The 23,174-nt window shown below is 37.6% G+C and overlaps 1 protein-coding gene across 3 annotated transcripts in view; it reads right to left on the reverse strand.

Annotated features, from left to right (window-relative positions):
- Positions 1 to 23,174, reverse strand: part of LRRK2 (leucine rich repeat kinase 2) — a 214,333-nt gene that overhangs the window by 150,383 nt on the left and 40,776 nt on the right. For 2 of the 3 annotated variants that reach the window (XR_011255928.1, XM_069584612.1), the window contains exons 13-16: positions 20,676 to 20,800; positions 15,479 to 15,591; positions 2,223 to 2,367; positions 1,960 to 2,099 (exon numbers count right to left, since the gene is read on the reverse strand). Coding sequence is in view for 2 of the 3 variants with exons in the window: in XM_069584612.1 (XP_069440713.1) it covers positions 1,960 to 2,099; positions 2,223 to 2,367; positions 15,479 to 15,591; positions 20,676 to 20,800 (523 nt within the window). In the remaining variant the exon portion in view is untranslated. The remainder of the gene's footprint in view (positions 1 to 1,959; positions 2,100 to 2,222; positions 2,368 to 15,478; positions 15,592 to 20,675; positions 20,801 to 23,174) is intronic. The other variant, XM_069584613.1, reaches the window with a different exon arrangement.

The raw sequence follows: 23,174 nt of genomic DNA on the forward strand, positions 1-23,174 counted from the left end.
TGCCACAAACCCAAATAAATCAGTGACTTGAGTTCTTTAATACAAGACGGCAGATCAAGTTCTATAAATAGACTAGCACTTCCCCCAACAATTGTTTTGTGCTATCTTCTGAAATTTTAATCTCAGACAAATGTGAGCTCCTAGACTGTGTTCATCTTGAGAACATTTTATAAAAGCTCTAAAGACACTCTGAGGTTTACATCCTTTCAGCAAATCATTTATAAGGAACTGATCGGACACATCATTACTTTTTAGAACCACTCAAAAAGTTGTCTAGGCTCTATTTATGTGATGTTAAAGAAAGAATGAACTTTAGACTTGCCTATTATATACCTTGGGTACATTCACCAAAGATCAGTTTTACTTGTAAAACGTTCATCTTTCTAAAATATATTAATGAGATCATCTAAATGTTAAAAATTATTATTTTGAGCTCTTCAGACGCTAAGTTTCTATAAATGCTTACTAACATTTGACAAGAGAAGCAGTTTGAGGGGCATGTGGTCCACCCACCTCTAGAGCAGAAGTCCCTGCAGACAAATGAATGCAGCAGCAAAGCAGATAATACAAACAGAGAAGGCAGATAATTCAAACTCAACAGCTTAGAAGCACTGAACTGGTCAAATAAAGTATGCTGGCAGGCAAAATTTAGCCCACTGGTCAACAGTTTACAATCACTACATAAAAATCCTAAAATTTATGCCTAGATGAATAAATACTGAGTGAGAGCTTCATGCCTGCACAAAATAATTTACCTCAGATTACTTATAATCAATTCTGTCTTGGCTTTAGTCAACCTAGGTTCAGGCACATTACAGAAAGCAGATATATAAAACCCATTGTTGGTTCTAATCTAAGAAATGCCATACGTTCAGCACTTTATAATTTAAAATCTTGTATGCATTTTCCCATTTACTAATAATATTCGTGCAAAGATCAGAGCTTAGACATTTTCACTCCTGGCCAATGCTGCCATTTTTGAAAATATTTGCTGAGTATGGTTTATGAAAGTTGTAAACTTCATTACCAAAAACACTACAACCAAGGTAGAAATTCTTAGGAAAAAAAAAAAAACTTCTTTTATTAACATTAAAATAAAAGTACTCTGAAACAATTTACTTCATCTTCCCTGAATTAATCCTAAACCAATATCTTGGATTCCTCATAGACAGCTAATATAGATTGCATTTTAAATTTTGCTTAATGAAGACCGTTTAAAATATTACTTCACTGCAAGAACAAAATTAAGGGGAAAAATTACTAAGTAAGCAGCTCAAAACAAAATGACAAACTTCATAATAATTGTAACTTTTATTTATCTAAAATCTAAGCAAATAAAAGTCCCTTGGACAGGAAGGGGATCAAACCAGTCAATACTAAAGGAAATCCATCCTGAATATTCACTGGAAGGACTGACGCTGAAGCTGAAGCTCCAATACTTTGACCACCTGATGCAAAGAGCTGACTCATTGGAAAAGACCCTGATGTTGGGAAAGATTGAGGGCAGGAGGAGAAGGGGATGACAGAGGATGAGCTGGTTGGATGGCATCACTGACTCAATGGATATGAGTTTGGGCAAACTCCAAGAGACAGCAAGGGACTGGGAAGCCTGGTGTGCTTCAGTCCAAGTCCATGGGGTCACAAAGAGTTGGACATGACTGAGCAACTGAACAACAACAAAGATAATAAAGCTCACCTAGCTGAAACTTCTTTAGCACATGCTCTGCTTTTTCACAGAAAAGACAAACGTACTAATTTGAGAGATTTAGTAATGAAACATAATGATATTTTGAAATTCAACCCAATTCTCTTCATCTACTATAATAAAAATACTATGAAATGATAAATGGCTTTCAATTAACTAGAAAATACTCATTAATGCTAAGTAGGAGTTACATCAGCTGCTCTGAAAAAGAAATCTGTACAAGATCTCGATTCCCTTCAAGATAATGCACATACTTTTATCTGTACTTCACCAATATCCTTAAATCGTTGTAGGGTGGAAATCAGAATTTTTGCCAGCAGATGCCCAGTTCCCACGCATAAATTCTTCTTTGTAATCAAACATCCTATAAGACTTAAACCCAGACACTGAATTTCTAGAAAAATAAAAGAAAAAACAAATGTACTGTTTTAAATCTCAAAGAAGAAAGAATTTAAACATGTTCAACTAATAGCTAAAGGCCTATAAAAATCTAAATCCTGACTTCAGTTGTACCAACCTTGGTCATCTGGATACATCTGCAGTGTATGAAGCACCGAATCAATAGCACCTTCCAGGGATAATACCTCTAATGCATCAGGAAAATGTATTATAGATGATATTACTTTTAATCCACACTTCTGAATCCCAGGATTTCCAATGAACTAAAAGTCAAAAGGATAATTAAGAAAATTTGCTGTGTTAAAAAATGAATTCCAATACTTACCTTAGTTAAAGTCAGCTTATAGGCTGATGAAACATAAACTAAGGAGTCCAAATAAAATTACCATTCTTGATTCTGCCTTGTAGCACTAATTACTTTTATTTATTATTAAGAATAAGGGTTAACATTTTTTGCACTTAATAAGTACCTCTTCTTCACCAGGCACTGTACTAAACAATTTCACATGGTTTTCTTTTCAGAGCATCCTTATTAAATATATACTAATATTATTCCTATTAAAAGATGAGTTCATTGAATGTAGACTGTATACTGCTGAGAAGATACCAAGTCAAAGACATTTGCCCTCACAACCTAAACTCTTAACCATAAAAATGCAATGCTGTCCCTCATCATAAAAAATACTAACTGAGAATTTACTCTTTATATGTTTACATGCTATACTTCATTTATTCCCCATCAAGTTTCATACAATAGGTTCACCAACTTTAATGATGCAGGAAAAAGAGCTCAAATCACATAGCTAAAAATTGTCAGGATTAGAACTTCCCTGGTGGCTCAAACAGTAAAGAATCTGCCTGCAATGCAGGAAACCTAGGTTCGATCCCTGGGTCAGGAAGATTCCCTGGAGGAGGGCATGGCAAGCCACTCCAGTATTATTGCCTGGAGAATCCCCATGGACAGAGGAGCTGGATGGGCTACAGTCCATAAGGTCACAAAGAGGCGGACATGACTGAGCAACAAAGCACAGCGCAGTCAGGACTAGTACTTTAATATAAATGTTTCAAGAATCTTAATCTCTTCCAACCTTTTAAATTCAATTCTTCCAGAATTTGATATTATTTGACAGTTATTCTAATAGAAGCCACTACTTTTCCAAGGCCATCCTTCTCATTGACTAAGAAGAAAACAATCAATAACACACTTTCCAATCATGTGACAATCACAATCACACCTCCTGTCTTTCAATGTCTGTGACATTTACCTGACTCTTACACTCTGCTTTTCCATGGTGCTCTTCATGATGTTCTAGGTGGTCACTCACCTAGAGCCAGACATCCTAGAGTGTGAAGTCATGGGGGCCTTAGGAAGCATTACTACAAGCAAAGTTAGTGGAAGTGATGGAATTCCAGCTGAGAGATTCAAAATCCTAAAAGATGATGCTTTAAAGTGCTAAACTCAATATGTCAGCAAATTTGGAAAACTCATCAGTGGCTATGGGACTGGAAAAGTTCAGTTTTCATACCAATCCCAAAGAAGGGCAACGCCAAAGAATGTTTAAACTACTGTACAATTGCACTCATTTCATATGCTAGCAAGGTTATACTCAAAATCCTTCAAGCTAGGTTTAGGCAGTATGTGAACCAAGAATTTCCAGATGTATAAGCTGGGCTTCAAAGAGACAGAGGAACCAGAGATCAAATTGCCAACATGTGCTGGATCCTAGTAAAAGCAAGAGAATTCCAGAAAAACACCTACTTCATCTTCACTGACTATGCTAAAGCCTTTGACTGCGTGGATCACCAAAAATTGTGGAAAATTCTTAAAGAGATGGAAATACCAGACCACCTTACCTGTCTCCTGAGAAATCTATACATGGGTCAAGCAGTAAACAGCTGGAACTGGACATGGGACAACTGACTTGTTCAAAATTGGGAAAAGAGTAAGACAAGGCTGTATATTGTCACTCTGTTTATTTAACTTCTATGCAGAGTACATTATGTAAAATGTCAGGCTGGATGAATCCCAAGCTGGAATCAAGATTGTCAGCAGAAATATCAACAGCCTCAGATATGCAGATGATACTACTCTAATGGCAGAAACTGAAGAGGAACTCAAGAGCCTCTTGATGAGGGTAAAATAGGAGAGTGAAAAAGGTGGCTTGAAACTCAACATTCAAAAAATTAAGATCATGGCATCTAGTCCCATTCAGTTCAGTTCAGTCACTCAGTCGTGTCCGACTCTTTGCAACCCCGTGAATCGCAGCATTCCAGGCCTCCCTGTTCATCACCAACTCCCAGAGTTTGCTCAAACTCATGTCCATTGTGTCAGTGATGCTATCCAGCCATCTCATCCTCTGCTGTCCCCTTCTCCTCCCGCCCACAATCCCTCCCAGCATCAGGGTCTTTTCCAGTGAGTCAACTCTCATGATGTGGCCAAAGTATTGGAGTTTCAGCTTTAGCATCAGTCCTTCCAATGAATACCCAAGAATGATCTCCTTTAGGATGAATTGGTTGGACCCCCTTGCAGTCCAAGGGACTTTCAAGAGTCTTCTCCAACACCACAGTTCAAAAGCATCGATTCTTCAGCACTCAGCTTTCTTCACAGTCTGACTCTCATGGGAAATAGAGGGGAAATGGTGTCACACTTTATTTTGGGGGGTACAAAATCACTGCAGATAGTGATTGCAGCCATGAAATTAAAAGGTGCTTACTCCTTGAAAGGAAAGTTATGACCAACATAGATAGCATATTCAAAAGCAGAGACATTACTTTGCCAACAAAGGTCTGTCTAGTCAAGGCTATGGTTTTTCCAGTGGTCATGTATGGATGTGAGAGTTGGACTGTGAAGAAAGCTGAGCGCCGAAGAATTGATGCTTTTGAACTGTGGTGTTGGAGAAGACTCTTGAGAGTCCCTTGGACTGAAAGGAGGTCCAACCAGTCCATCCTAAAGGAGATGAGTCCTGGGTGTTCACTGAAACGACTGATGCTACTCCCATTACTTCATGGCAAATAGAAAAGGAAAAAGTGGAAACAGAGATAGATTTTATTTTCTTGGATCCAAAATCACTGTGGACCGTGACTGCAGCCATAAAATTAAGAGATACTTGCTCCTTGGAAGGAAACCTATGATAAACCTCTTCAGTTTATTAAAAAGCAGAGACATCACATCACTGACAAAGGTCCATATAGTCAAAGCTATAGTTTTGCCAGTAGTCTGGTATGGATGTGAGACTTGGAACATAAAGAAGGCTGAGTGCTGTAGAATTGATGCTTTCTAACTGTGGTGCTGGAGAAAACTCTTGAGAGTCCCTTGGACAGCAAGGAGACCAAACCAGTCAATTCCCAAAGGCAATCAACCCTGAATATTCATTAGAAGGACAGATGCTGAAGCTGAAGCTCCAATCCTTTGGCCACCTGATGTAAATAACTGACTCACTGGAAAAGACCCTGATACTGGGAAAGATAGACAGCAGGAAGAGAAGGGGGGTGACAGGATGTGATGGTTGTATAGCATCACTGACTCAATGGACATGAGTTTGAGCAAACTTCGGGAGATAGCAAAGGACAGAGAACTCTTCTGTCCACTGGGTCAAAAAGAGTCAGAAGCCACTTAGCCACTAAATAACATCTTCACTATAGAGCTGAAATAGCTTCCAGTCAGACCTCAAATTCTGATGTCGCCTCTTCAACAAAAACCTACTGCCTTCCAACGTTTTACTTCCCCCTATTGTCACTATTGAACAGATTTTCATTCATTTCCCAATCTAGTCCCTCAATACCTCTCATGTGTTTTGTATTTGCATCTTTCTTTATATAGGTTATGGACAGAAGCATCATTTTCTCATCTTGTATTGTCCTCCTCCAACACTGAACTGCTCAGCTCAGATATCATTTCATCTATCATTTCAACAAGACACTCATATCTTTGTCTCCCTTAGCAGTTTTCCCCACCATTATTTCCATCTTACCAATTCCTTGAGTAGTAAAAGGATATCAGCTTGGAGCCAATTAAATTTGGCTTTAAACTGTCTCATCACTTAAAGAGTTCCATGAATCTCTGGGCCATTAAAAATGAATGAAATAACATTTACTGAGAAGTGGTATTTAGTCAGAAGTATTATTCAAGAACATAAAGAAATTCAAAGTGGTACAAAGTGAAGCTGGAGGGAAGGCTCAGTGTTTGCCCAGGTTTCCTCACCTCGAAAATGATTCTAATAATGCAGTGTTGTTATGAGGGTGAAATGAGATAAATCACCATCCATGCAGTAAACACTGAGTGACGGCATAGTTCAGGCCTTGGAAGGAACGAACAGTCTTCTCAGAAGTGAAAGACTTCTCACTGGGAGAGAATATCCCTAAATTGATCTTTCATTCTATCAAGCTACCACTCCTCTCTCATTTCTAAACGTATTAATAGAAAAGTCTAAACCCACTTCCTCTACATTCTTCCCACCTCTTAATAATCAGGCTTCTGTTCTAACCACTCCAAATTAAAACCATTCAAAGAAAAAAGTTCTTTAACAACTGAATTGCTGCTCTTTCCTCCCTTGATTTCCATGACACAGTAATCTCCCTATTCATTCTCAAACTTTAAAACTATTTATTTATCTATCTCATTCACAATCACTTCTTTCAACTCCAAACTTTGTCCAAAGAACTTTACTTAAAACTCTTTGTTCATGGATGGAATTAATATACCATCATGGCTTCAGGTCACCATAACAACAATAGCAACAACCACAAAGATAACCAAAAACTAAGGAGCATTTGCTATGTGCCAGACATTCTTTTCAGCACTTCATATGTATTAACTCATTTAATCTTTACACTCACCCTATGATGCAGACACACAATTATTATCCCTGTGTTACTGGTGAAAAAAAAATTGAGACACAGAAAACTTTGAGTAGATAACTCAAAGCATAAACTTAAACTCTCTTAAGTTCTAAGTCCATATTTCTCTTTGTTTGACACTAGTATCTTGAACTTAGATGTTCAAAGTTAAAAGTTTATTATTTTCTCAAAGAGAAAAAAGAAAACTCAGACTGCCATTTTGAACTTTCTGTTTTAATTAACAGTACCACCATTTCAAGCCAGGCTTTAGCAATACATGAACCGTGAACTTCCTGATGTTCAAGCAGGTTTTAGAAAAGGCAGAGGAACCAGAGATCAAATTGCCAGCATCCACTGGATCATGGAAAAAGCAAGAGAGTTCCAGAAAAACATCTATTTCTGCTTTATTGATTATGCCAAAGCCTTTGACTGTGTGGATCACAATCAACTGTGGAAAATTCTGAAAGAGATGGGAATACCAGACCACTTGACCTGCCTCTTGAGAAATCTGTACGCAGGTCAGGAAGCAACAGTTTGAACTGGACATGGAACAACAGACTGGTTCCAAATAGGAAAAGGAGTACATCAAGGCTGTATGTTGTCACCCTGCTTATTTAACGTCTATGCAGAGTACATCATGAGAAATGCTGGACTGGAAGAAACACAAGCTGGAATCAAGATTGCTGGGAGAAATATCAATAACCTCAGATATGCAGATGACACCACTCTTATGGCAGAAAGCAAAGAGGAACTCAAAAGCCTCTTGATGAAAGTGAAAGAGGAGAGTGAAAAAGTTGGCTTAAAGCTCAACATTCAGAAAACGAAGATCATGGCATCTGGTCTCATCACTTCATGGCAAATAGATGGGGAAACAGTGGAAACAGTGTCAGACTATTTTTGGGGGCTCCAAAATCACTGTGAATGGTGACTGCAGCCATGAAATTAAAAAAGACGCTTACTCCTTGGAAGAAAAGCTATGATCAACCTAGATAGTATATTCAAAAGCAGAGACATTACTTTGCCAAATTCAAAAGCAGAGACATTACTTTGCCAACTAAGGTCTGTCTAGTCAAGGCTATGGTTTTTCCTGTGGTCATGTATGGATGTGAGAGTTGGACTGTGAAGAAGGCTGAGCACCGAAGAATTGATGCTTTTGAACTGTGGTGTTGGAGAAGACTCTTGAGAGTCCCTTGGACTGCAAGGAGATCCAACCAGTCCATTCTGAAGGAGATCAGCCCTGGGATTTCTTTCGAAGGAATGATGCTAAAGCTGAAACTCCAGTACTTTGGCCACCTCATAAGAAGAGTTGACTCATTGGAAAAGACTCTGATGCTGGGAGGGATTGGGGGCAGGAGGAGAAGGGGACAACCGAGGATGAGATGGCTGGATGGCATCACAGACTCGATGGACATGAGTCTGAGTGAACTCCAGGAGATGGCGATGGACAGGGAGGCCTGGCGTGCTGTGATTCATGGGGTCACAAAGAGTCAGACACGACTGAGCGACTAAACTGAACTGAACTGAACTGAGGGAGGCCAGCTTGAGGCGTACACACATGTGCCGTAGCACAGGTCCCTGTGTTCAGAAGGGCCCCAGACCTGGTTTAATACTCTGCAGCCACCACCTTGAAATTCTTAATAATTTTAAACACAAGGTGCTGCATTTTCATCTTGTACTGGGTTATGTAGCTGACCCTGCCCTTAACCTTAAAATGCACCCATAGGCTTATTTTTATGCTAAAATTAAGTCAAATTGGTACCTGATGGCTCAGATAGTAAAGAATCAGCCTGCAGTGTGAGAGACCCAGGTTCCACCCCAGGGTTGGGAAGATCCCCTGGAGAAAAAAGGAAATGGCAGCCTACTACAGAATTCTTGCCTAGGAAATCCCACGGACAGAGAAGCCTGGTGGGCTACACAGTCCATGACGTTGCAAAGAGTCAGACACAACTGAGCAACTAACACTTTCACTTTCACTTATATTTATAAAGTACCTGTTCTTGTGCTTAATACCATCACCTCTAACAAGTTTCTACTCAACTATTGGTTCTGCTACCTTGAGCTTCCCTAATCTCTATTTCACTTGCAGTTTGATGATGCAACAGGAAATCCATGATTTGTCTATGTAGAAAGGGAATGCAGAGTATCACAGTATCATATGTGATGGAGATCAAATAAACTTTTTGATGATTTTAAATAGTGATATCTGATTTTGACAGTTTCATAAATTTGAAGAGTAAATATCATTATGTATATATGTATATATGATATTTACAAGCCTATAAGGGACTTTCACTTACTTAATGTTCTATCTTGAAAATAGTTATTCATTACACTGTTATTCAAATGGGGATTGAAATTAATTTACTAGCAAGTGTTGTCTACATGAAATTTTTGAAAGTACCAATGTTGGACATCTACAAATATTAATTAGAAACATCCTGTTTACTATGCTTCACAATTTTCCAAGTTTTTTCAAAGACTACAAAAACAATCAAAATATTTTCTCGAGTGAGTCAGCTAGCCAACTCAAGGGGAAAATGCCCACACCAGTCTCTTTCCAAACTGCCAGCCAAGTCAAACTGCAACTCAGAAAAACTTTCCAGAAAAAAAATTAATGTATGGCTAAAAAGAAGATACCATAGTCCAGGACTAACACTGAGATATATCCTAATAAAGTAGATTCCAAGAAAATGAATCCTTTGGGCATCCAGTTAAAAATACTAAACCATTTAAAAATGAGAAAAGAATTAAATTGGTCTCAGACTGTTCCACTAAAACATTCTGTACTACAGAACAGTGAAACACTTAAAAGGTTTTCAAAGAAAAGAAAACAAAACCCCAATACTTTGCAACCAACCAAACTTTTTTCAAGAGTCCAAATATACAGTCAACAACAAAACGTTCAGGAAATGAATTCTTTTAAAAAAGAAACAGACAACTAAAAAATAAATGGAAGAACTGTAGCAACTTGCAGTGAACACTGAATCCACATGACTGTAGGAAGAAGATGAAAACAACTTATTAAGTATGGTTATAGAATTGAATATAAATATTTTAAAACTTGTCAATGTAGAATTAATTCATTTAACAAAAGTTGGTTAGAAAATAGGTAAAAATAGGAAGACGGTGTGAGTACTTCAATCTTCTCATCTTTTATAGCCACAAGTCAAAAGATAGTTTTAAATCTAATAGTAATAATATTAACTAACATTTGCTGACTGTATACCACGTGCCAGGCATTGTATAGAGTACACAGCATGAATTATATAATAAAATTCTTCACAATAACCCTAAGTGAAAAGCCATTTATTACCTCCATATTATAGATAATGTAACAGAGGCTTTAAAAAACTTGTTCAGAATACATTAGTCTGTAGATGGTGAAGCCAGATTCAAATACAGATATCCTGATTCCAGGGGCCACACACATTAGAATACATTATACACTTAAAGATATAAAACTAAAGACCATATAATCTGCTTTAACTGAGTGATAAGGGGAAGAGAGAAGACATAGAGAAGTGAAAATATACTAGTTTCACCAAAAGTATGCATAATGTGCTAATATATGTGAAGGAAAAAAATGAATACCTGGGCAATATATTTGTCATATTCATGAAAAACTGTACATAATTCCTTGGCAACACATTAGGAATCTCACCAAGTTGTTTTTAATTCCTACAAAGAACTACACAGTTTCAAAATATTATAATTTATTTTCTTAGGATCTATTGATAAGGATTGCATTGTCAGGACAGACTAAATTAACCTATAGTAACAACCTCAAAATTACATCAACTGGAAAAAGAAAAGGTTCAATTTGTATTCATGTCTCATATGTGTTACAGATCAGGAGGGGGCCTCTGCTCAGCACAACCACTCTGGGAGCTGTGCTACCTGGGCAACGACCATCTCAAATATCACAGATCACAGTGCCTGACAGTGTTCTATAAGATGCCTCACCAGCAGTTAATGCTTGGTCCAGAAATCACAAATGAAACCTCTACTTACAACTCTTTGGCCAAAACCATTACATGATTCAATCCAACTACAAAAGCACCAATAAATACAATCCCAGAATCACCAGAAGGGGGCAGACAACACTAATGATTACCATGTAAGCATTTAGTTTGCTGCCACATTCTTCTTACTACAAATAATGCCACAATAAATATTCTTGTTAAAAAACTTTGACCACATGTATACATGCATCTATATTATAAATTCTTAGAGTGGAATAGCTGGTCAGAAAACATGTCCATTTTAATGCAGATGAGTATTATTAAATTTCCTTCAACAAGGTTTTTGTTTTATTTTGTTTTTAATTTACATTTCTTTAATAATGATTGTGGGCTTCCTTGGCAGCTCAGACAGTAAAGAATCTGCCTGCAATGTGGGAGACCCAGGTTTGAGCTCTGGGTCGGTAAGATTCCCTGGAGAAGGGAACGGTTACCCACTCCAGTATTCTTCCCTGATTGAGAATCTATGCCAGATTCATTTTTACTTTTAAATCTCATTCACGTGAGATTTGATTCTTTAAATGAGTAATGTAAATACGCAGCTTCCTTTGCTTTCTCCAGATGGCCAGAGAATTAGCTGCTTCAATACAAGTTACTGAGCAATCTTCCACAAGCAATTTTCCCTTGTGGTGGTTGGGAAATCATACACGAATTAAACATGTGCATTTGAGTCTATCTCCTAAATCACCATTATGTGATACTGACCTATCACTAGTGCCAATGTCACACCAGTATAATCATTAAAGTTTTATAATACATTTGATAATCTATTAATACTAGTTAGCCCATATTAATTATCTTCTTTTTCCAAGTTATCTTGATTATTCATGTAATTATCTAATTAATTTTCTCAAAATTTTACATTAGCTTACCTAGTTCCAGAAAATATCACTGTTATTTTTATAAGGATTCATAAATGCAGATAAATTTTCACCTTTTAAAAATTATCAAAACAGAAGGTATATATTTTCCTATGTTTAACTGTTCCTTTGTACTCCCAGTTGAGTTTCGGAGTCTTCTTTGGGGTAGTTCTATAAATTTTTATTTACCTTAGAAGTGAAAGTGACATCACTCAGTCATGTCCAACTCTTTGCAACTCGGTGGACTGTAGCCCACCAGGCTCCTCTGTCCATGGGATTTTCCAGGCCAAGAGTATTGGAGTGGGTTGCCATTTCCTTCTCCAAGGGATCTTCCCAACCCAGGGATCAAACCTGGGTCTCCTGCATTGCAAGCAGACGCTTTACCCTCTGAGCCACCAGGGAGGCCCAAAGTGAAAGTGAAAGTCATTCAGTTGTGTCCAACTCTTTGTGACCCCAATGACTGCATAGTCCATGGAACTCTCCAGGCAAGACTACTGGAGTGGGTAGCCTTTCCCTTCTGCAGGGGATCTTCCCAACCCAGGGGTCGAACCCAGGTCTCCTGCATTGCAGGCAGATTCTTTTCCAGCTGAGCCACAAGGGAAGCTCAATATTTCTTTGAGCCCCCTTTTTGGGGGAGGGGGCAAGAATAGTGGAGTGGGTTGCCATTCCTTTCTTCAGGAGATCTTCCTAACCAAGGGATTGAACCCAGGTCTCCCACATAGGCAGATGCTTTACCGTCTGAGCCACCAGGGAAGTGCTATGTAATTTCTCTTTGTTTTTGTTATTGCTGTTGCTTTCACAAATCAGCTCTTGCTTTCACTATATATTAATCACAATTGAAATATGTATCTTCAGTATTTAAACTGAGTACATTTTGCTTTAAGGTTTTTGAGAAGCTCTTTGATTTGTGTGCATTTAATGAGAAGACTGGCTGACTTCTTAAGTTTCCTGACTGAAGACAGCAGCAGTACCACTGCACACAAAGCACAGATGTGACCAAAATGCTGAGAGCTCTATTTTCCACTGGGTTCTCCAGAGACAATACTGGGTAAATAGATGTCTCTGGAACAGATTACTGAAAGTTTTCATGTGTAGAAAAAGCTAAAAGGATCAAGCATAAATGTAATGTTAATATTTCAGACAGATTTAACTTCAGTCTGAATGTTACTGGATTTATGTACACCTCCAGACACTGATTCACTTTAAAAAATACTTTTAATAATTTTTGCATTGTAAATCTTAGTTGAATCAAAAATTCTACCTTATTTGGAAGTTTGCTATCCAAGAAAAGGCTTATTTTTAATGGCAATTCATTTTACTTCCTCAACAGTATTTGGATCCAAAATCTCTGATGCCTTGTAACATTTATTCAGAGTGACACAAGCAATTATGGGATTTTAGAACTAAAGAAAAAAAAAATACATTCATCTTTTAGAGCATTTTTTTTCTCAACCATGGAAAAGAATTAGGGGAATGACACAGGGGAGATTTTTTAAAATAAAACAGTACCACTTCTGCTTCCCATGACCTTAATTCCTTGCCCACAAATGGCAGTCAGTTTTTAGTGAGATGCTGCGTCATTACCCAGGTGTGGCATGGAAAAGAAAGGGGTAGGGAGCTTCTCGGGTTTCCCTGGTGACTCACAGCAGTAAAGAATCCACCTGCAATCCAGGAGACCCTGGTTTGATCCCTGGCTTAAGAAGATCTCCTGGAGAAGGAAGTGGCAACCCACTCCAGTATTTTTGCCTGGAGAATCCCAAGGAGAGAGTAGTCTAGTGGGCTATAATACACAGGGTCACAAAGAGTTGGACACAACTCAGTGACTAAACAACAACAGGGAGGTTCTCAACCACTTCTCCTGGGATTATATAGCAAAAGAAAGGAAGACCTAGGAGCACGGTGATTTATTGGCATCACAGTACTGACGGCAGTAAGTACAATACTTCTCCCTTGACTGGCAACTCCTTCCACTCTATCATACCTGTATTCAATGATGTTAGGAAAGATGACATAACCAGAATCAAAGTTACCAAAAGGCTTTTCTGGCACCACTTGCTTTTCACCAACACACATCACGAATAAAACTAACTATTCTTTCCTCTAGTACTGAGCTTCTCTGTCAGCTCAGTTGGTGGAGTCTGCCTGCAATGCAGGAGACCGGGTTCAGTCCCTGGGTTGGGAAGATCCCCTGGAGAAGGAAATGGCAACCCACTCGTGTATTCCTACCTGGCAAATCCCATAGACAGAGGAGCCTGGTAGGCTACAGTCCATGGGGTCCCCAGAGTCAGACATAACTTACCATATCTAAAGAACTGTCCATAAAACTAGCGCAGCTCATAAGTGCTAACACCGAACAACTCAGTGTTGCTTTATGTTTCATGCATGGCTGTTACGTCCCCAGCCAGATTACGAGCTCCATTACAGAAGGACACAAAGCATATTCATTTCTGTCTTTCCAGCGCCTAACGTAGTTCCTTCCACATTCTTATTTTCACCAAGTATTTCTAGAATTAAATTCAACCCAAAGCTATATTCAAGAATCATATTAAAGTCTGAGTACAAATGACTCAAATATATCAGATAATTACATTATAAAGTTCAGTTTAAAATGAATGAAGGTCTCTCTGCAGGCTCTTCTATTTAATTCATGACATTTTTCAAAGTATACTATATCAGAAGGAATTATGTCCATTAATTACTTTGACTACCTTTTCCTTTCATAAAAACATTAACCTAATCTTTACATCTTTACCTTTATATCTTTTATAAAGAACCAATTCATCTTATGTTAAACTTCCAAACCATCTTAATTCCATCAATACCTTTTGCATTGTACAACATAAACATAATTCTCCTCTTCTCTTTTTTCAGACTCAGTATGATTATTAATTTATTAATTATACTACATCACTGCAAATGTACATAGTTATGTGCATGCTCAGTTGCTAAGTCATGCCCAACTCTTTGCAACCTCACAGACTGTAGCCCACCAGGCTCCTCTGTCCACGGGATTTTCATAGCAAGAACACTCAAGTGGGTTACCATTTCCTTCTCCAGGGAATCTTCCCAACCCAGGGATCAAACGCATGTCTCCTCCATCTCCTGCATCACAGGCAGATTTTTTACTGCTGAGCCAGCAGGGAAACCCAGTGTTTGTAAATGCCTAATACTAGGAAGAAACAATGAATACTGAGCTATTTCATAGGTTATCTCTAAAGAGTATAATACAAAAAAGCACAGGGAATGAAAAAAAAAAAAAACTTCAATGTTCCTCCCTGTGTGTCTTCATGGACTAAATCTTTCAGCGTGGGACCAGAAAAGAAAGACCAGGAGGACAGAAAAAGGAAACAGCAGCCATGGCTCCTGACATCACTCATGAGGTTAAGGTAAACATCCAGAGTTCTCTCTCTGACTGAATTGACTCAAACGGATTTATCAAAAGAGCCTGTCAAAATCTGTAATTGTGCACTTCTCTTAGCTGGAATGGTACATCTCTTCACCCTCTTACATCCTTACTCTCATCTTACGTTTCTAAACAGATAACTTCTTACTATCATAGTAAACAGAACATGGGAAACAAGCTAATAATAGCCCCCATACATCCCCAAATTTCATATTCTAGTTAAGAGTATAAAGGCAGAATCTTATAATATACATACCCTATTCAAAGCTCCCAGGACCAATTTGTGAATATCATTCCTGAAACACTGCTTTTCAATCATATTTAGCTTGTGCTGATATTCAGTATCTTCCCTGTATTCTTCTGGGATGCCTAAATGTAAAATAAATACAAATCATTTTCTCATAACAGATTTAGGCTGAATAGAATGTCATTTATTAGGAATGATTATAATTAACCCAACAATACATATGTTGTACCTTTTTCTAACCCATGGTTCTTTATCAAAGAAATAACTCTAAAGTTTAAGAAATTTTTTAAAATTGTTCATCACTGAATATAAAATAAATACACTGCATGTGGATGTTTACTGAATTTAAAGTAGCAAGAAGTTACTATGGTGGAGCAATTTTCTGGAACCAACAATCTGTTTTTTGTGTATTAACAAATAGTCTGTACTCATTACAAGAAGCTAGATTTTTATGCAATGGTGGAGGATTTTTAAAAAGTTCAAAGTTATTTGGACTCTAACATAAAAACATCAGATATGAAAGGTAGACATAAAAGAGTAGCAGGAAGAACAGTGGAAAATTCAGCATTATGATGGTAAAGAACATGTAGTTTTATCAAAAGTCCTCTAAGGCTGTATAAAAGTATTAAGTAACTTAAAGAAAACGTACTTTATTAAGCTATATTGTAGCTGAACTATCCCAAAATGGTTGAAAAACAGGAAGTCAAAAAATATTGAACATATACAGAACATATAATAGAACATGAAAGTAAAATAATTGTGAATAATGTTTCTAAAGTCTATGACTATAGAAATAATTATTAATAAACAATACCTCATAATCTTTCATTTCAGTAATTTGTATTAATAAAAGTTATAAGTTGGCTGCATGTAAGTTTTCATTTACTTAACAAAAATTTGAATGCCAACAATACATGCAAAGGATTTTGTTGCATGCTAAGAATACCACAATGAATTTGACAGGCATGATTTTCACCTTCCTGGAACATTCAGTGCTCATTTTAAAATTTATTCAAATAGGTCCTGACATTCACTACAGCTGTATGACCTTGGACAAGCCACTTAAACCCTTAGTGTCTCATTTTCAGTGACCAAGACCACATTAATTTCTAAAGCTGCCTATTATATCACAAGGAGATGTAACCATTAAAAGCAGTCCTGTTGAAATGTAAAAGCTTCATGCCAAATGTAAGGAGTCTTACTAACTGTCTTTCTTACATTAAGACCAAATGAACGCTCCCAAAATTTCATCTCTGGTCTGCCATATCACTTGAGGTTCTACTATCCAGAATCGATATCATTTCCTTACCAGATAATAGTCCTTTAAACTGCTTGAACTGAAAACTTTTTGAAGAGGGGATCTGTAGCCTAATCATCTCCAGATTACCAAGAGTTCCAAGCACAGCTCTTTAGGTATAACAGCTGTTCAACAGCCACTTGTTGCACAAATGTGTCTTTAGAAAGCACCCATTCTGATTCAGGCTGGTGCTGGTGCTAAGTTGCTTCAGTCGTGTCCGACTCTCTATGAACCCCAAGGACTGTAGTCTGCCAGGTTCCACTATCCATGGGACTCTCAAGGCAAGAATACTGGAGTGTGTTGCCATGCCCTTCTCCAGGAGATCTTCCCGACCCAGAGATCGAACCCACGTCTCTTAAGTCTCCTGCATCGGCAGGAGGGTTCTTTACACTAGCACCATCTGGAAAGCCCCTAACTCAGGCTGCCTCTGGTGAAAACCTTCCATTATATAAGCTGTGACCTTAAAATCTTTGTATCTTATGTCTCAGTTTCGTCATTGGTAAAATGGTGAGGCGGTGGGGGGGGCGGGTGGAGAAGGGGTAGAATCTGACTGATGGGTGGCTATGAGAATTTTAAAATTTTATATGAAGTACTTTGAATAATGCCTTACACATTTGTTATTAACTAAATATAAATGAATCAGTTTTAATAGTTTCATAACCTCTTGAAGTATCTCCTCTGCAAAGTAAACAAATTCAGTTTCTCCTACTGTCTGGCTTTATATTCATAATCACTCTCCTCCATACACTTCCCGATATGCATATGTCCTTTCCTAAAGAATTTTGCACTGTTTCCTCTAGAACTGACACAAGACAAGAAGGAACAAGTCAAATGATATTTATTAAAATAAGTAGGTCTTTAGTATTATTCTTTTAAAGCACAGGCTCAATCACTTCAATAAGTTATGTTATAAAAAAGGAGGAAGTGAACAGTACCAGATTGAAAGCAATTTAAGTGACATAATACTAGATGCAATATGTGCTCCTGAATTAGATACTAAATTACACAAATTTGCTATATGCACATCTGCTACAATTAATAGTTTTAATATGGTTTAGTTCATAATTATATACATGTACATCTAAACATCTTATAAGTACTTACTTCAACTTAACATGTCAAAACCATAATCATATTCAACCTTAAAACTACTGGGGTACTGATATTATAGTTACTCCCTGACATACTGAATCATATGCTACAGATGGTATATGCTCAGTTGTTTCAGTCGTGTCCGACTCTCTGTGACCCTATGGACTACAGCCCGCCAGGCTCCTCTGTCCATGAGATTCTCCAGGCAAGAAGATTAAGGTGGATTGCCACGTCCTCCTCCAGGGGATATTCCCAACCCCTAACTACAGGATGGTATAGGATGGCATAATTACAGCATGATAGAATATGGTTATTTGTGTGGTGTGCTATGGTAATACAGTATGTTACCACAGAGTGAAGTAGATGATTAAGCCTTTACCTAATAGAGAAATATATTTATATACTGATATGCTTGTAAGGTCAATAAAGCATAAATAGACCTTATAAGCATAGTTTATTGACTATGCCAAAGCCTTTGTCTATGTGGATCACAATAAACTGTGGAAAATTCTGAAAGAGATGGGAATACCAGACCACCTGACCTGCCTCTTGAGAAACCTATATGCAGGTCAGGAAGCAACAGTTAGAACTGGACATGGAACAATAGACTGGTTCCAAATAGGAAAAGGAGTACATCAAGGCTGTATATTGTCACCCTGCTTATTTAACTTCTATGCAGAGTACATCATGAGAAACACTGGACTGGAAGAAACACAAGCTGGAATTAAGATTGCCGGGAGAAATATCAGTCACCTCAGATATGCAGATGACACCACCCTTATGGCAGAAAGTGAAGAGCAACTAAAGAGCCTCTTGATGAAAGTGAAAGAAGAGAGTGAAAAAGTTGGCTTAAAGCTCAACATTCAGAAAACGAAGATCATAGCATCTGGTCCCATCACTTCACTGCAAATAGATGGGGAAACAGTGGAAACGGTGTCAGACTTTATTTTGGGGGGCTCCAAAATCACTGCAGATTGTGACTGCAGCCATGAAATTAAAAGACACTTACTCCTTGAAAGGAAAGTTATGACCAACCTAGATAGCATATTCAAAAGCAGAGACATTACTTTGCCAACAAAGGTCCATCTAGTCAAGGCTATGGTTTTTCAGTGGTCATGTATGGATGTGAGAGTTGGACTGTGAAAAAAGCTGAGCGCCGAAGAATTGATGCTTTTGAACTGTGGTGTTGGAGAAGACTCTTGAGTCCCTTGGACTGCAAGGAGATCCAACCAGTCCATTCTAAAGGAGATCAGTCCTGGGTGTTCATCAGAAGGACTGATGCTGAAGCTGATTTGGCCACCTCATGCAAAGGGTTGACTCGTTGGAAAAGACCCTGATGCTTGGAGGGACTGGGGGCGGGAGAAGGGGACTACAGAGGCTGAGATGGCTGGATGGCATCACCGACTCAATGGACATGAGTTTGAGTGAACTCTGGGAGTTGGTGATGGACAGGGAGGCCTGGCGTGCTGTGATTCATGGGGTCACAAAGAGTCAGACACGACTGAGTGACTGAACTGGAACTGGATGCTTATAAGGTATGTTTATTAATATATATTTTCATATATAAGTATCACCATGTATTTATAATATCATTTTCCAGGACACCTGTTTAATATACCTAAAAACATTATAAAACTATGATTTATCATTTAAATACATCACTTCATACATATCAATGACACTTTAGGATCACCTCAGAACAATAAAAGAAATTCTATATTCAAAACTTACTTCTTAACTAAAATAGTATTATTTAATTAACATACAATTCTGAATGTCTTTTGGTTATCTTTAAAACTCAAAACCACTCTCAGAAGAAAAAGGTTGACATCTTTAAAGATAATCAAAAGGATTTTGTTTGCTTTTTACAATCTATAACATTTTTTAAAAACTCTCAATAATATCCAAGCAAAATTATGTCTGTTAAATTATATCTCAAAAGTTGTTTGACGATTTGAATGGGACATGATTCAATTCAAAATTTACTGAATTTTTGTCCAAGTTTCCAGGGGATTTAAAAAAAAAAGAAAAACATGGCTAAAGAAAGCCCTTTCCTTGAAAAATTCTATACTCTTATACTCAGAAAAATAAATACCAATATGACTACAGAAAATGGTAGGTTTAGGAAGATTTCATTTAAAAGGATGAAAAAAATGAACTTCAAAAGTACTGGAACTCTCACAGAGCAAAATAATAATAACATCCCTGATATTCAGTAGTCAGAAAATTTTATCAAAGGTGCTCCTAATCACCTCCTACACGCATCCTCTCCTGCTTTCTTGGCTGGGCTTCCACTGTGTCTCATCTGGCCATCCAGCCTCCAGCCTAGTCTCCTTGCAGGAGGCTCTCCCCTGCCCATCATGCTCCACACCATACTACTGCTGTTATAAATGGCAGCTTTAGTTATGACACTGCAACTTTCAAACACCTTTAATAAAATTTTAGATTTGACTTGCATTAAAAAAAGCACAAACTGCTGTCTTCTGTTCAAGGCCCTCCCTCTCAGCCTCTGCCCATCCTGCCACATTCACCCCCAGGCACTGCTCTCCTCAACACCATGCTCCATTCATCCCAGACCATGTGTTCTTTCTCTTTCTGCTTGAAATGTCCCTCCTGGCCTTTTTACCAGCTCAGCCTTACTCACCTGTCAACTGCAAACATTTTCCCTCTAGTTTTATTTTTGGGCTAGTGCAAAGATTTAAATTTGGTTGGCAGAAACCAGTCCTTTAATTTTTGCCTAGAAAGTTGATATTTCATGAAAAGTCAAAAAATTCATTTACAATGACAGCTCTTCCCGCCATCAATTATGTAACTTACCTGGAACTATAAAATGTAACATAGCTCGAAGTGCTTCCAGCTGCACTGATAATGACGTCTCATGACTTTTCATGACTGTTATTATTTTGGGGACCACTGCTGCCATTGTATCCAGGGAAGTGCTACTGGAGATATAATATTGAAATGCTTATCGAAAGTCCAACCTGGTTCCAATACAAAGACCAATTTGAAACAAGTACCAGAAAACAGAACTATTTTATCAGAAAAGGCTATGTGAACTCAGTAATATGAGCAAACACAATTTAAATTCTTATTCGGTTAAACTTTGACTTCAAGAAGTTAAATTCACAGTAAATTGGGAAGTCTTTTACTTAGTTTCCCGAACTAACAACCTCCTTTTGATCTGTACAGGGTCATTGGCAACAACTCCTGAAAAGAAGGTATTATTGGCATTTTCTAGGTAGAGAATTTAGGCTGGTAGAGGTTAAACATCAAAGTCCTTTCACTGGAACACAACAGAGCCAGGGCTGGCATGCAAACTCTGACCGCCAAGTCCAGAGAGCTGTTTACAGCATAACTACCTGCCCTTTCCTGATTAACACCACTGGACTTCCTGTGTGGTAGTCTTAATTAGTTTTATCCGCACTAAAGTCTTGGTTTCTCAAAGGCATTTTAGCTATTATTTAACATACACAAATGTATGTTAATCTACACATAAATGTAGATGTCAGTAGGTCCTACCAAATTTAATAGAGGCAGCCCTTGCTTTTACATAGTACCATACTGACTAAAACTTCTGCATATCAGATCTGGGTCCTCACTTTGCATGGGTCTATGGTTACTGACATACAGTCCCTCTTTACCATCTTAAAGTCCCAGTTTAAACACATCCCCTCTTTGCAGCCTCTCTCCTTTGGTCACCCTAGCTTGATTCACCATACCCTATGATTTTACACATCCCTGTCATTGAATTATCACACTGTATTGTAATCATCTGCTTAAAAATGAGATTTTTAGGGGCAGACACGTTGTCATAGTTAACTCTGAATCCCCAGTCCTGGAAATTTATGCATTTTACATATGAGGAAACAGCCAGGAAGATTAATTGCCCAGAATATACAACATCTTAAACTGTCCATTATTCCACTGTATTTTTCCCTCCTTATAAAGGTTTACACACTGACAGGACAATAAACAATCACAGTTTAACATAAACTTTTCATTTAAATGTCAAGAATAGCATTTAAAAAGAGAGATATTGTTTAAAGTTATGATATATAAACATAAATAGATAAGCTGGGCTTATTAAATTATATTAAATTATTATACTTATATTACATTAAAAACAATGTATTTTTACATTAAAAAACAATGTAATGCTGTTCATTCTAAGTCTGTAAACATGTTACATACAGTTTATCATGCTACATGCATTTCACTTAGTCATATTTGAAAGTGAAAGTGTTAGTCATTCAGTCATTTCTGACTCTCTGAGACCCCAGGCTCTTCTGTCCATGGAACTCTCCAGGCAAGAATACTGGAGTAGGTAGCCATTCCCTTCTCCAGAGGATCTTCCCAATCCAGGAATCAAACCTGGGTCTCCTGCCTAGGAGGCAGAATTTTTACCATCTGAGCCAACAGGGAAGCCCTATTAATATTTAATACCTGTTAGCAAAAACAGTTACATTTTATTGGGGGCTTAAAATTTTCCTAAGTCTTTTGTTCAAACTTATTTAATCTTTATATTATAAGCTAAAAACTTATGAATTTGTTATTATTATTCCTCATCACCAATGAGGATTCTGAAGTTGAGAGATCAAATAGTTGACTCAAACTAGTGGGAAAACCAGGACTCAAAATCAGTTTTTACTGCAACATCTGTGCCATTTGACACAGGACAGTTTTCTAATGCTCTTTTTTTGTTTGAAATTTATTTAGATTATGTCAAAGTTACCTCACATTCTTTGACCTAATAAAGTACAAAAATGTGCTGAGCACATCCTTCAGGAGGAGATAACCCTCTGTATTAATTCAGTTTTAGTCTTTTAAACAAATTTTAGATAAATTCCACTCCCCTTCCCTCCCCACCCCACCACTACTTGCCATTCTACCCCAAACCTGCATTATCCATCCTCAGATAAATGATATGGTCTCTCTGTGCCACAAACTAGACATGTAATTTTAACATCTCTGTGCTTGAACTAAAAGTGTTAAATGCTTCCCCAGGTAAGGAATGAGAGCAGGAAGAAAAGACAAAGCTAATTCTAATGAATGAATATTGATAAATATTAGTTGTGAGAAAGCAACAATTAGAAGCCATATCCTAATTTTATATTTTATATCTTCCACATAACAAAATTTTAAAAATTGTTTAAGGTTATATGCTATATAAGCACCATTTTTCAAAACACAGTCAATACCAATCATAAAGCACAAAAGCAAATTTTCAACATATTTCTATATATAAATAAAATAAGTCTATGCATTACTGACATGAGATTATGTTGCAAAATGTCTCCATCTTCAAATGCCCTGTTT

Source organism: Ovis canadensis, chromosome 3, assembly GCF_042477335.2.
Source record: "Ovis canadensis isolate MfBH-ARS-UI-01 breed Bighorn chromosome 3, ARS-UI_OviCan_v2, whole genome shotgun sequence".
NCBI classification, from domain to species: domain Eukaryota; kingdom Metazoa; phylum Chordata; class Mammalia; order Artiodactyla; family Bovidae; genus Ovis; species Ovis canadensis.